Raw genomic sequence first — 13,760 nt, 5'->3', positions numbered from 1 at the left:
GACCACTGATAATCTCCCTCGATCTGGGGCTCCACGCAAGATCTCACCCCATGGGGTCAAAATGATCACAAGAACGGTGAGCAAAAATCCCAGAACCACAGGGGAGGACCTAATGAATGACCTGCAGAGAGCTGGGACCAAAGTAACAAAGCCTACCATCAGTAACACACTACGCCGCCAGGGACTCAAATCCTGCAGGGCCAGACGTGTCCCCCTGCTTAAATCAAATCAAATTTATTTATATAGCCCTTCGTACATCAGCTGATATCTCAAAGTGCTGTACAGAAACCCAGCCAAAAAACCCAAACAGCAAGCAATGCAGGTGTAGAAGCACGGTGGCTAGGAAAAACTCCCTAGAAAGGCCAAAACCTAGGAAGAAACCTAGAGAGGAACCAGGCTATGTGGGGTGGCCAGTCCTCTTCTGGCTGTGCCGGGTGGAGATTATAACAGAACATGGCCAAGATGTTCAAATGTTCATAAATGACCAGCATGCTAAATGACCAGCATAATAAGGCAGAACAGTTGAAACTGGAGCAGCAGCATGGCCAGGTGGACTGGGGACAGCAAGGAGTCATCATGTCAGGTAGTCCTGGGGCATGGTCCTAGGGCTCAGGTCCTCCGAGAGAGAGAAAGAAGGAGAGAATTAGCCAGTACATGTCCAGGCCCGTCTGAAGTTTGCTAGAGAGCATTTGGATGATCCAGAAGAAGATTGGGAGAATGTCATATGGTCAGATTAAACCAAAATATAACTTTTTGGTAAAAACACAACTCGTCGTGTTTGGAGGACAAAGAATGCTGAGTTGCATTGAAGCATGGGGGTGGAAACATCATGCTTTGGGGCTGTTTTTCTGCAAAGGGACCAGGACGACTGATCCGTGTAAAGGAAAGAATGAATGGGGCCATGTATCGTGAGATTTTATGTGAAAACCTCCTTCCATCAGCAAGGGCATTGAAGATGAAGCGTGGCTGGGTCTTTCAGCATGGGGCGGCAGTGTAGCCTAGTGGTTAGAGCATTGGACTAGTAACCGAAAGGTTGCAAGTTCAAATCCCCGAGCTGGCAAAGTACAAAATCTGTCATTCTGCCCTTGAACAGGCAGTTAACCCACTGTTCCTAGGCCGTCATTGAAAATAAGAATTTGTTCTTAACTGACTTGCCTAGTAAAATAAAGGTTACATTTTTTAAATATATTTTTTTAAATGATCCCAAACACACCGCCCGGGCAACAAAGGAGTGGCTTCGTAAGAAGCATTTCAAGGTCCTGGAGTGGCCTAGCCAGTCTCCAGATCTCAACCCCATAGAAAATCTTTGGAGGGAGTTGAAAGTCCGTGTTGCCCAGCAACAGCCCCAAAACATCACTGCTCTAGAGGAGATCTGCATGGAGGAATGGGCCAAAATACCAGCAACAGTGTATGAAAACCTTGTGAAAGACATACAGAAAACGTTTGACCTCTGTCATTGCCAACAAAGGGTATATAACAAAGTATTGCAATAAACTTTTGTTATTGACCAAATACTTATTTTCCACCATAATTTGCTAATAAATTCATTACAAATCTTTCACATATGCATTTTCACACTTTAACGACAACTAGAGCTGTCAAATGATTACAAAAAATGGATGGAGTATATCGCAGGATTTGCTTCATAATTTGCTCAAATTGAGCTGTAATTTATCTTGGATGTTTTCAGTGTATTTTGAAAGATTTCAGACAATGTGCCCCCCCCCTCCAAAAAAAATGTCTGCACTGAAATGACAAAAAGTGAACTTGAGTTAATTAACTGATTAACTCTGACAGTGCTCATTTTAACATGTTAAACAGGATAAATAACGAGACATGGAGCACTAGCTTTTGTTCTTTTCACTGGGCTCTTTCTAATAGTCACTGACCAACGTATGAAGAAGAGAGGCATGTACCTGCAATTAACGCATTTTAATTATTATACTCAGGTAGGCTAAATTACCTTTATACAGAATGGCGTTACAGAATTTGCAATCCCATATGTGGAAAAATTGCTACTGCAACATGTTAACACCACCTTTTAACATGTGAGGAGAATGACACCATTTCACCACCATGTTCACCATGTTGAACGTGAGATTTTCACATGAGAAAGTTTTTCACGTGTGAAATGGTATATCCCATTTTTCACAAAATTCAAGTGAGGTGAAAACATGTTTTTCTCACATGTGAAAAAGGTGGTGTTTCACATACATTCGACATGCGATTTTTGTCAGGGCAATCACACACACACACACACACACACACACACACACACACACACACACACACACACACACACACACACACACACACACACACCACACACACACACACACTACAAAGCTTGGTGGTCTTGGCTGACTTTCTATCCATCCTACATGGCCCTAACCAGAGCTCTAATAAAAGGCAGGAACAGCTCTGGTGTTGTGGAAAAAGCTGGGGCTGGGCGGGCAGAAAGACACACACATACACACACACACACACACACTGGGCTGGGCAGGTAGTGCTGGCTGTGTGATATTTCCCCCTTACCGGTGCCACTGATCCATCCCTAATCCAATTTCTACCTGGGCACATCCACTACAGCACTAAATTAGAATGGGGTTTACAGGCAGCCAACCAAGCAGGGAGAGGAATACAGTTGGTTTTATGCATGAGGAGGAGCTACCGCGACCATAAAGCTCTACTAATTCTGAGAATTGCAAGGAAGGGTCCTCTTTTTTTATAACAATAGGGTTACTGTCCTCAATTTGGAAGCCCCAGTTCAATAAGGTTACTGACTGAATGATGGTATGAATCTAATGGGCGTACACCTACAGTACAATGTGCTTTTAACCCCCTAGAGTCGATTGACGCAGAGGTGCATCAATCTAAGTAACATGATAAAAAAAATCAAAACAATCCCCACCAGTTTAAGCAAGACAGCTAGAGTTTTTCTCAATCCACCAAATCCGCCTATGTTATACTTCCGCATATGCGGTGAAAGGTGGCAGAGCTAGAGCGGTGTTTGTCAGACCATGAGACATCACAAAAATGGGTCTTCTCATGAAAACGTCTGTAATACGGACACTATATGCCGTCATTGTAAATACAAATTTGTTCTTAATTGACTTGCCTAGTTAATTTACGGAAAGGGGAGCACGATGGCGGTCTCCATTTTGCTCTATAACCCCCACAAGTGTCAGGGGACTCTTCTGAAGTCGGTACTGTTGATGACAACTTCTGTTTGTAGCATCAGAAGCGTTTGGGCTACAAACTAATGTGGAAAGGGGATATTCTCAAAAACACGATGGTGTTTTGCTCTCCGTTTCGCTCTACGACCCCCACAAGTGTCACAGGACTAGTCTGAAGGTAACCAGTACCGTTTTAAAGAAATGAACAGAAGTATGAAAGTAGTTTTATGCCTACCCAAAAAAGGGGTTAAACACAGTATGAGCTTTCTTATATCTCCAAATACTTCAAAACCTTGTTTCTTATGATTGATTTTTTGACTGTAATTTTTTTAACATTTATGAATGTGTTATTCAATGCATTTCTCTGGGCTATAGTAGTAAAGGACAAATTCTATATTTTACCAAAATATACACCACTGTTCAAATGTTTGGGGTCACTTAGAAATGTCCTTGTTTTCCATGAAAACATACATGAAATGAGTTGCAAAATGAATAGGAAATATAGTCAAGACTAAATAATGATTTTTTAATTTAAATAATAAAGAATCCTCCATTTGCAGAAATTACAGCCTTGCAGACCTTTGGCATTCTAGTTGTCAATTTGTTGAGGTAATCTGAAGAGGTTTCAGCCCATGCTTCCTGAAGCACCTACCACAAGTTGGATTGGCTTCTTAAGTACTATACAGTCAAGCTGCTCCCACAACAGCTCAATAGGGTTGAGATCCGGTGACTGTGCTGGCCACTCCATTATAGACAGAATACTAGCTAACTGCTTCTTCCCTAAATACTTCTTGCATAGTTTGGAGCTGTGCTTTGGGTCATTGTCCTGTTGTAGGAGGAAATTGTCTCCAAGCGCCGTCCACAGGGTATGGCATGGCGTTGCAAAATGGAGTGATAGCATTCCTTCAAGATCCCTTTTACCCTGTACAAATCTCCCACTTTACCACCACCAAAGCACCCCCACCATGCTTGACAGATGGCGTCAAGTACTCCTCCAGCATCTTTTCATTTTTTCTGCGTCTCACAAATGTTCTTCTTTGTGATCCGAACACCTCAAACTTAGGTCTGTCAATTTGTCTGTCCATTACACTTTTTTCCAATCTTCCTTTGTCCGGTGTCTGTGTTCATTAGCCCATCTTAATCTTTTATTTTTATTGGCCAGTCTGAGATATGGCTTTTTCTTTGCAACTCTGCCTTGAAGGCCAGCATCCCAGAGTTGCCTCTTCACTGTTGAAGTTGAGACTGGTGTGTTGCGGGTACTATTTAATGAAGCTGCCAGTTGTTGAGGACTTGCGAGGCGTCTGTTTCTCAAAATAGACACTCTAATGAACTTGTCCTCTTGCTCAGGTGTGCACTGGGGCCTCCCACTCTTCTTTCTATTCTGGTTAGAGCCAAATTTGCGCTGTTAAATGAAGGGAGTAGTACACAACGGTGTACGAGATGTTCAGTTTCTTGGCATAATCTCGCATTGAATAGCCTTCATTTCTCAGAACAAGAATAGACTGACGAGTTTCACAAGAAAGGTCTTTGTTTCTGGCCATTTTGAGCCTGTAATCGAACCCACAAATGCTGATGCTCCAGATACTCAACTAGTCTAAAGAAGGCCAGTTTTATTGATTCTTTAAACCAGGACAACAGTTTTCAGCTGTGCTAACATAATTGCAAAAGGGTTTTCTAATGATCAATTAGCCTTTTAAAATGATAAACTTGGATTAGGTAACACAACGTGCCATTGGAACACAGGAGTGATGGTTGCTGATAATAGGCCTCTGTACGCCTATGTAGATATTCCATAAAAAATCTGCCGTTTCCAGCTACCATAGTCATTTATAAAATCAAAATATCTACACTGTATTTGTGATCAATTTGCTGTTATTTTAATGGACAAAAAAATTGCTTTTCTTTCAAAGTGACCCCAAACTTTCGAACGGTAGAATATATATACAGTTGAAGTCGCAAGTTTACATACACCTTAGCCAAATACATTTAAACTCAAGTTTTTCACAATTCCTAACATTTAATCCTAGTAAAAATTCCCTGTCTTAGGTCAGTTAGGACCACCACTGTATTTTAAGAATGTGTAATGTCAGAATAATAGTTAAGAGATTTATTTAAACTTTTATTTCACATATTTTTATTTCATATATCACATTCCCAGTGGGTCCAATGTTTACATATACTCAATTAATATTTGGTAGCATTGCCTTTAAATTGTTTAACTTGGGTCAAACGTTTCGGGTAGCCTTCCACAAGCTGCCCACAGTAATTTTGGTGAATTTTGGCCCATTCCTCCTGACAGAGCTGGTGTAACTGAGTCAGGTTAGTAAAGGCCTCCTTGCTCACACAAGCTTTTTCAGTTCTGCCCCTATAGGGTTGAGGTCAGGGCTTTGTGATGGCCACTCCAATACCTTGACTTTGTTGTCCTTAAACCATTTTGCCACAACTTTGGAAGTATGTTTGGGGTCATTGTCCATTGTACCTGTTTCCTCCAGCATCTTCACAATGTCCTTTGCTGTTGTTCTGGGATTGATTTGCACTTTTCGCACTAAAGTACGTTCATCTCTAGGAAACAGAATGCGTCTCCTTCCTGAGCAGTATGACGGCTTCAGTATGAAGGTACCCTGTACAGATGAACGGGGTACCTTCAAGCATTTGGAAATTGCTCCCAAGGATGAACCAGACTTGTGGAGCTCTACAATTATTTTGCTGAGGTCTTGGCTGATTTCTTTTGATTTTCCCATGTTGTCTAAAGAGGCACTGAGTTTGAAGGTAGGCCTTGAAATACATCCACAGGTAAATTCTAACTCAAATATCTAAATGCTTTTTTTCATCTAATCAAAGTAGCTGGTGTAAAAATACAAGCACTAAAACCAACTTGTTGAAATGTAAATACATTATTAATATTTCATTGCACAAGGTCATGGTGATAGGCTATTGACATTGTTAAGATTTTTCCAAATCCTGTCCACCTCATTAGAGCTGTAGTATTTACTGTATATCTTTAGGCTAGTCATTCACACAGCTAGGTAAACAAGGAAACAAAACAAGGTCCAAAATCTAATGATTTCCCCATGTTGTCTAAAGAGGCACTGAGTTTGAAGGTAGGCCTTGAAATACATCCACAGGTACACCTCCAAGTGACTCAGATGATGTCAATTAGTCTATCAGAAGCTTCTAAAGCCATGACATAATTTTCTGGAATTTTCCAAGCTGTTTAAAGGCACAGTCAACTTAGTGTATGTAAACTTCTGACCCACTGGAATTGTGATACAGTGAATTATAAGTGAAATAACCTGTCTGTAAACAATTGTCTGAAAAATTACTTGTGTCATGCACAAAGTAGATGTCCTAACTGACTTGCCAAAACTATAGTTTGTTAATAAGACATTTATGGAGTGGTTGAAAAACGAGTTTTAATGACTCCAACCTAAGTGCATGTAAACTTCCGACTTCAACTGTACATGTATATTTTTGAGGGATACCTAAATGGGGTCATAAAATTCTAACTCAAATATCTAAATGCTTTTTTTCATCTAATCAAAGTGGCTGGTGTAAAAATACCAGCACTAAAACCAACTTGTTGAAATGTAAATACATTATTAATATTTCATTGCACAAGGTCATGGTGATAGGCTATTGACATTGTTAAGATTTTTCCAAATCCTGTCCACCTCATTAGAGCTGTAGTATTTACTGTATATCTTTAGGCTAGTCATTCACACAGCTAGGTAAACAAGGAAACAAAACAAGGTCCAAAATCTAACATCCAGACATCAACATACCTTTTGGCTCCTGAAAGGTCCAAATATGACTGCTCATTTTGCTCTTTCACACGATAGAGCACCTCAGCTATTTTCCAATCATTTGTTTACCACTGTTCTCGCTACTACAAATATTACTAAACAAGATAGACTCTCGCTGTACTCAAGGGATTTCTGAAAGCAGGGGATAACAAGGGGAGACAGGCACAGAATTTAAAAGACTGACAGACAGAAGGACGAATGGACGGACGGATAGACAGACATTGACAGACAGACACTGACAGAGACAGCCAACCAGTAACACAGACAGACAGACAGACAGACAGACAGACAGACAGACAGACAGACAGACAGACAGACAGACAGACAGACAGACAGACAGACAGACAGACAGACACTGACAGACACTGACAGACACTGACAGAGACAGCCAACCAGTAACACAGACAGACAGACAGACAGACAGACAGAAGGACGAATGGACGGACGGATAGACAGACATTGACAGACAGACACTGACAGAGACAGCCAATCAGTAACACAGACAGACAGACAGACAGACAGACAGACAGACAGACAGACAGACAGACAGACAGACAGACAGACAGACAGACAGACAGACACTGACAGAGACAGCCAACCAGTAACACAGACAGACAGACAGACAGACAGACAGACAGACAGACAGACAGACAGACAGACAGACACTGACAGACACTGACAGAGACAGCCAACCAGTAAGACAGACAGACAGACAGACAGACAGACAGACAGACAGACGTTCTAATGTGACACTGTGGTCTTTCACTTTTTGAAAATGATAACAGAGTCGGGAAGCCACCTCGTTCTCTCATCCTCAACCGCCCACTACTTACTGGTCTCTCCCATCTCATATTCACTGTCTCTCAGCAGCTCAAAGATGTCCACCTCCAGCTTTCCCGTTGTGGAGCGGTTACTGGACCGGTTGATGCTGTCCTTTGCCAGAGTGATGGCCAATCGCTCACCCCGGCTGCACTCCATTGGGTCGTCAAGTATGGCGGCTGCAGAAGAGAATGGGAAGAAAGAATAACATTAGAAGGGATCTTTGGCAACCCAGTATCACGATGGGCCACTTTGTCAAGACACGGTGCGTATACTTCATGATTTCCTCTGTGCTGCACAAACTGTGCTGCAAATAATGCAGAACTACAGAGATCACACATATGCTTCATGGGATGGTTATATAATTACTAAATGTATAGTCAGTATAAACAAGTGACTACATGCTACAGTGTACATTTTTTTTAAAAAGAAGCCAAAACACAACCGCTTTACAAATCTTGTGATTCCTAATCCGGAGCAGCAGCCAGCAAGGTCCTAAGTGTGGAACTCAATCAAATGCATGAGTGATGAGGCAACACATTTTAAAGGGCTGTTCTGTTCACTCGTGATTTATCGAAACCATGTCGGAATGAACATATTTGTTTCACGCATGACGCACACGCTGCATGTGTCATATGTGTGTGTGTGTGTGTGTTTGTGTGTGTGGGGGGGATTAATATAAATGAATCAGACAACCAGTTGAGAGATCGGGCCTTGCTGTGTCCTAGCAAGCAAATGACAACTCAGTGGTCGATTCACACGACAGTTTTAGGATAACTGAAAAGGCACACAGTGCCTAGCTTGCAATCCTGAGTGTGTCCCAAGACAGCAGGTTCAGGTTCAACACTCCAGCGTAATTAGTCGAATTAGACTAGGGTGAAGTAAAAAAAACAAAAAAACACGACATTCTAGGTAGAAATCAATGGACAAGGGAAGTGAACCCTGAGCTCACCATGTTGTAAGTAAAACAGGGAATTGAGAATATGAATTGTATAATTCCCTCCAACATAGACACAATCCACCAGAAGCTATTTACAATCGGCTTACGTGCTAAATAATAGCTTTCTTTCTGTAGGAATGTTGCCTAACGGTGAGGTCAGTCAATGCAAGTACAGACGTGTGTATAACTGACCCCTGTATTTCTCTGTGCTTTGCGCCAATACATAAACTCAACCTGTAGAGCAAAACGAAAGGTTCCACTAAAGAGGGGGTCGTTTGCCTGACCATTTTGTTGAACGATAACTGCAAAAACATTCACACTACGGGCTCCATTTTAACAGCAATCACAGCTATTGCTGCTTTCCCTGAGTTGTCCAGCGAGTGAGATTAACAGCACTGTAATTAGATACGGGATCGGATGTAGATGGAGGGCAAGGACAATGTAATAATTACTGTAGCATTAGAGCTGATAAACCACAGCCACGGCGGGATAAAACTGTCCTCGCAGCAATTAGGGATGTTTACAAAGATTCAGATGAAGGTATAGCAAAAAGGTTGCCTGAGGTTTATTTATCCATATATTTTTCCATTTTTCCATTATTTTACTGTGGAGGAAGAATGAGAATTTGCTCGCTAACATAGATAATTAAGATGTCTTATCTGCATAATATTCTTAAATGATTGAACTGTGGAACTCTTGTTATTAGGAAGTATCCTTTCGGACTCTGGTGTTGGCAGTTGCACTTCCTCCCTCATATGGGCCTCGGTCACTTAGGTGTGCCGAAGCCTCGGTCACTCTCGGCCCAGAGAGGGGAGAAGCCAGGCTTGTCTATCACATGTCCCGGTTGCTATGCAGAATATCAGAAAGAGAAGAGGACAGGAGGGAACATTGTCTTCATATGCGAATATGTATCTTTACCTATTACAAACCATGTGAAAGGATGGTGTGATTAGTGGGGAACCAATTCATTGTCTCCACAATGCCTGTGCCCAGTCACTCCCTGCTTCGGCCTTGTGGGAGATAAGGTCTGAGACAGGATGTGTGGGGTAGTGTCTGGAACCATTGTACGTCATCTCTGATGTTACACCGATCCTGGGATAGTGTATAACCCAGAGGTTCACCCCCCTCAGTGAGCTCGTCTAGCTAGGTGTGTGGTCAAGGACATGAGTTTTACTTGAGATCGGGGTATCTGGAGTTGACAATTGATTTATGCCATAGAATGAGTTGGTGTTTCTGTACTGTGAAGTACCAGGGAAAGAACAGTCTTCATTGCAAATTCTATCTTGCTGGGGGATACTCCTTTCTCATATATCAAGTCTAACCTTGTGAACCATTCCACACATCTGTTGTTTGTCATGGAGACTAAGGTGGTGTATCTTTGCTATAAAATATCTTTGTATCCTTTGTGTCGGGGTACTAAACGAATCATCTAAGGGCGGTTCGTCGACCAGCCATCGTTATTGCAGAGCTCTCACTAACAAATATGTATTTTAAGAATAACTCTGACTTGTGTGATAAGTTTGTCTCTCCTCATTTGATAATACAGAAATAACCACCACATTACTCTTAATTAAACTTTTGGTGAATAACGGGATTCAAAGAGGGAGATACTGGATTAGTCAGTATGTACAGATTGTGCCTTGCCTTGTCTCTGCTAGTGCAAACAGAACGTAGCCTACAGAATATAATTAACATGATGGGGAAGAAGCTTTTATCTAATTAAAATGTATATGGATTTGATTGCAAGAAAAACATGGACAGTTTGTCTCACGCAAAGTTTAATTTGGAGAAACATTTGCAAATTAACACTTTAAAAAGCAATGAACATGTGATGAGTTCCTGACAAAATACCACATTTTACATAATTTTTACTTGTCAAATTTGAGATTTTAGAGTCGCTATGAAGGGTGTTTGAATATGCAATTAACTGACTTGGTATTACTTTACTTTTACTAACTTTAATTTATTATATCTACATGGCAGTCAATTATAGTCAATCCGAATACAAAACATTGGGGTTTGCGAGATGTACAGTGCATTCGGAAAGTAAATAGATTTTATTTTATTCCCTCTAAAATCTACACACAATACACCACAAAGACAAAGAAAAAACACGTTTTTTGAAATTTATACAAATGTATATATATAAAAAACTGAAATATCACATTTGCATATGTATTCAGACCCTTTATTCAGTACTTTGTTGAAGCACCTTTGTCAGCGATTACAGCCTCAAGTCTTCTTGGGTATGACGCTACAAGCTTGGCACACCTGTATTTGGGGAGTTTCTCCCATTCTTCTCTGCAGATCCTCTCAAGCCCTGTCAGGTTGGATGGGGAGCGTCGCTGCACAGCTATGTTCAGGTTCTCTCCAGAGATGTTCGATCTGGTTCAAGTCCGAGCTCTGGCTGGGCCACTTAAGGACATTCAGAGACTTGTCCCGAAGCCACTACTGCGTTGTCTTGACCGTGTGCTTAGGGTGGTTGTCCTGTTAAAAGGTGAACCTTCACCCCAGTCTGAGGCCCTTAGCACTATGGAGCAGGTTTTCATCAAGGACCTTTCTGTACTTTGCTCCGTTCATCTTTCCCTCAATCCTGACTAGTCACCCAGTTCCTGCCGCTGAAAAACATCCCCACAGCATGATGCTGCCACCACCATGCTTCACTGTAGGGATGGTGCCAGGTTTGCTTCAGACGTGATGCTTAGCATTCAGGTCAAAGAGTTCAATCTTGGTTTCATCAGACCAAAGAATCTTGTTTCTCATCGTCTGAGAGTCCTTTAGGTGCCTTTTGGCAAATTCCAGGCGGGCTGTCATGTGTCATCATTTTACTGAGGAGTGGCTTCTGTCTAGCCACTCTACCATAAAGGCCTGATTGGTGGAGTCCTGCAGAGACTGTTGTCCTTATGGGATGTTCTCCCATCTCTACAGAGCAACTCTGGAGCTCTGTCAGAGTGAACATTGGGTTCTTGGTCCCCTACCTGACTAAGCCCCTTCTCCCCTGATTGCTCAGATTGGCCAGGCGGTCAGTTCTAGGAAGAGTCTTGGTGGTTCCAAACTTCTTCCATTTAAGAATGATGGGGGCCACTGTGTTCTTGGGGACATTCAATGCTGTAGAATTGTTTTGGTACCCTACCCTAGATCTGTGTCTCGACACAATTCCTTCGACCTAATGGCTTGGTTTTCGCTCCGACATGCAACTATCAACTGTGGGACCTTATATTGACAGGTGTGTGCCTTTCCAAATCATGTTCAATTAAGTGAATTTCCCACAGGTGGACTCCCATCAAATTGTAGAAATGGGGCGGCAGGTAGCCTAGTGTTTAGAGCGTTGGGCAAGTAACCCGAAAGGTTGTTAGATCGAATCCCTGAGCTGACAAGGTAAACAATCGGTCATTCTGCCCCTGAACAAGGCAGTTAACCCACTGTTCCTAGGCCGTCATTGTAAATAAGAATTTGTTCTTAACTGACTTGCCTAGTTAAATAAAGGTAAAAAATGATTTTTAGAATTTCCCACAGGTGGACTCCAATCAAATTGTAGAAACATCTCAAGGATGATCAATGGAAACAGGATGAACATGAGCGCAATTTCGAGTCTCATAGCAAAGGGCCTGAATATTTATGTAAATGAGATATTTTTGTTATTTATTTTTTATAAATGTGCAACATCAAAGAATATAACTGTTTTTGCTTTGTCATTATGAGCTATTGTGTGTAGATTGATGAAGAAAAAAACGTAACAAAATGTGGATAAAGGGGTCTATATATTTATACACAAAGCACACTGCATAAAGACATGACCAACAGACAGTGTATGTAAAATACATGTTTTAATGTATAAAAAGTAGACTACAATGAATGTCTCCCTGCCTGTTTGCATAGCATGTCTATCCACCTGTTTGTCTGCCTGTCCACCGTCAGTTCCACAGCCCAAATTGGTCTCACTCCCTCAAATACTGCCTCTGGGCAAGTTTTATTCTGTTTCTATAGTGAGAGCAGAAAGGGCCAGAGCTGGGCAATTCGATATTTCTCCCCCCCTCCAAAGCAGCTCACAACAAAGCCAGGGAGACGCAGACATTGGGCCGACATATAGTTCTGTTTAATGTGGTCACTTGGAATGTGGTACGGATAATCAACTGATGAAACAATGCATGAGCACGACAATGCATGCATATGATCCAACAGACTGGCGAACTCAATCCCTGTGACATTCTAGAAGCTAGAACAATCAACAGGAAGGTCTGTTATGAAGAGGTGACATTTGTGAGTGGTCGATATGTAATGGTTGAGTAATAGGAATTGTGGCGGAGGTACAGTAATGCTGTATTCAGTCTGGAAGACATGGGGTAGCCCTTGAACCTTTTAAACCAATCAATGGGCAGCCGAGAGGTGTGCCGAGGCATTGCAGTACAGCACAAGCAGAGACAATACCTGTCTTTCTCTCTACATGTCTGTAATACGCGTTATATTTTGAAAGCTCTTAGGTGTGCCTGAAGCCTGGCGATAACCTGATATGGAGAAGAGGAAGGACACAATGGGGGTGAACTGGGCTTTGGACACGTGGTGATTTTGAATCAATGATGTAGTGCACTATTATTGCGGCCACCTTTAGTATTGGTAAACATAGTTGAACGTTGCAGATAGAAATGTCCTCAACAGAGCTGGCGTGAATTGTAATATCAACAGTAAATGTCAGAGATGTGTTTGTTCTACATTATAGATACTGAACAAAAACATAAACACAACATGTAAAGTGTTGGTCCCATGTTTCATGAGTTGAAATAAACAATCCCAGAAAATGTTCCATACGTACAAAAATCTTCTATCTTTCACATTTTGTGCACAAATTTGTTGACATCCCTGTTAGTGAGCATTTCTCCTTAGCCAATAGAATCCATCCACCTGACAGGTGTGGCATATTAAGAAGCTGATTGAAGAGCATGATCATTACACAGGTGGGTGCGCCATTTTGTGGAGAAAAACTCATTCTGATTGGCTGGGCCTGGCTGCCATGGGCCCCTGCCC

General features: G+C 41.8%; 1 protein-coding gene across 1 annotated transcript in view; it reads right to left on the bottom strand.

Annotated features, from left to right (window-relative positions):
* LOC112244702 (glutamate receptor ionotropic, kainate 4) overlaps nt 1–13,760 on the bottom strand; it is a 439,406-nt gene that overhangs the window by 155,613 nt on the left and 270,033 nt on the right. The window contains exon 4 of the mRNA XM_042295838.1: nt 7,813–7,977. Coding sequence (XP_042151772.1) covers nt 7,813–7,977 — 165 coding nt within the window. The remainder of the gene's footprint in view (nt 1–7,812; nt 7,978–13,760) is intronic.

The sequence above is a fragment of the Oncorhynchus tshawytscha genome, linkage group LG13 (genome assembly GCF_018296145.1).
Source record: "Oncorhynchus tshawytscha isolate Ot180627B linkage group LG13, Otsh_v2.0, whole genome shotgun sequence".
NCBI lineage: Eukaryota > Metazoa > Chordata > Actinopteri > Salmoniformes > Salmonidae > Oncorhynchus > Oncorhynchus tshawytscha.
This window is presented reverse-complemented; position numbering and strand designations above follow the sequence as displayed.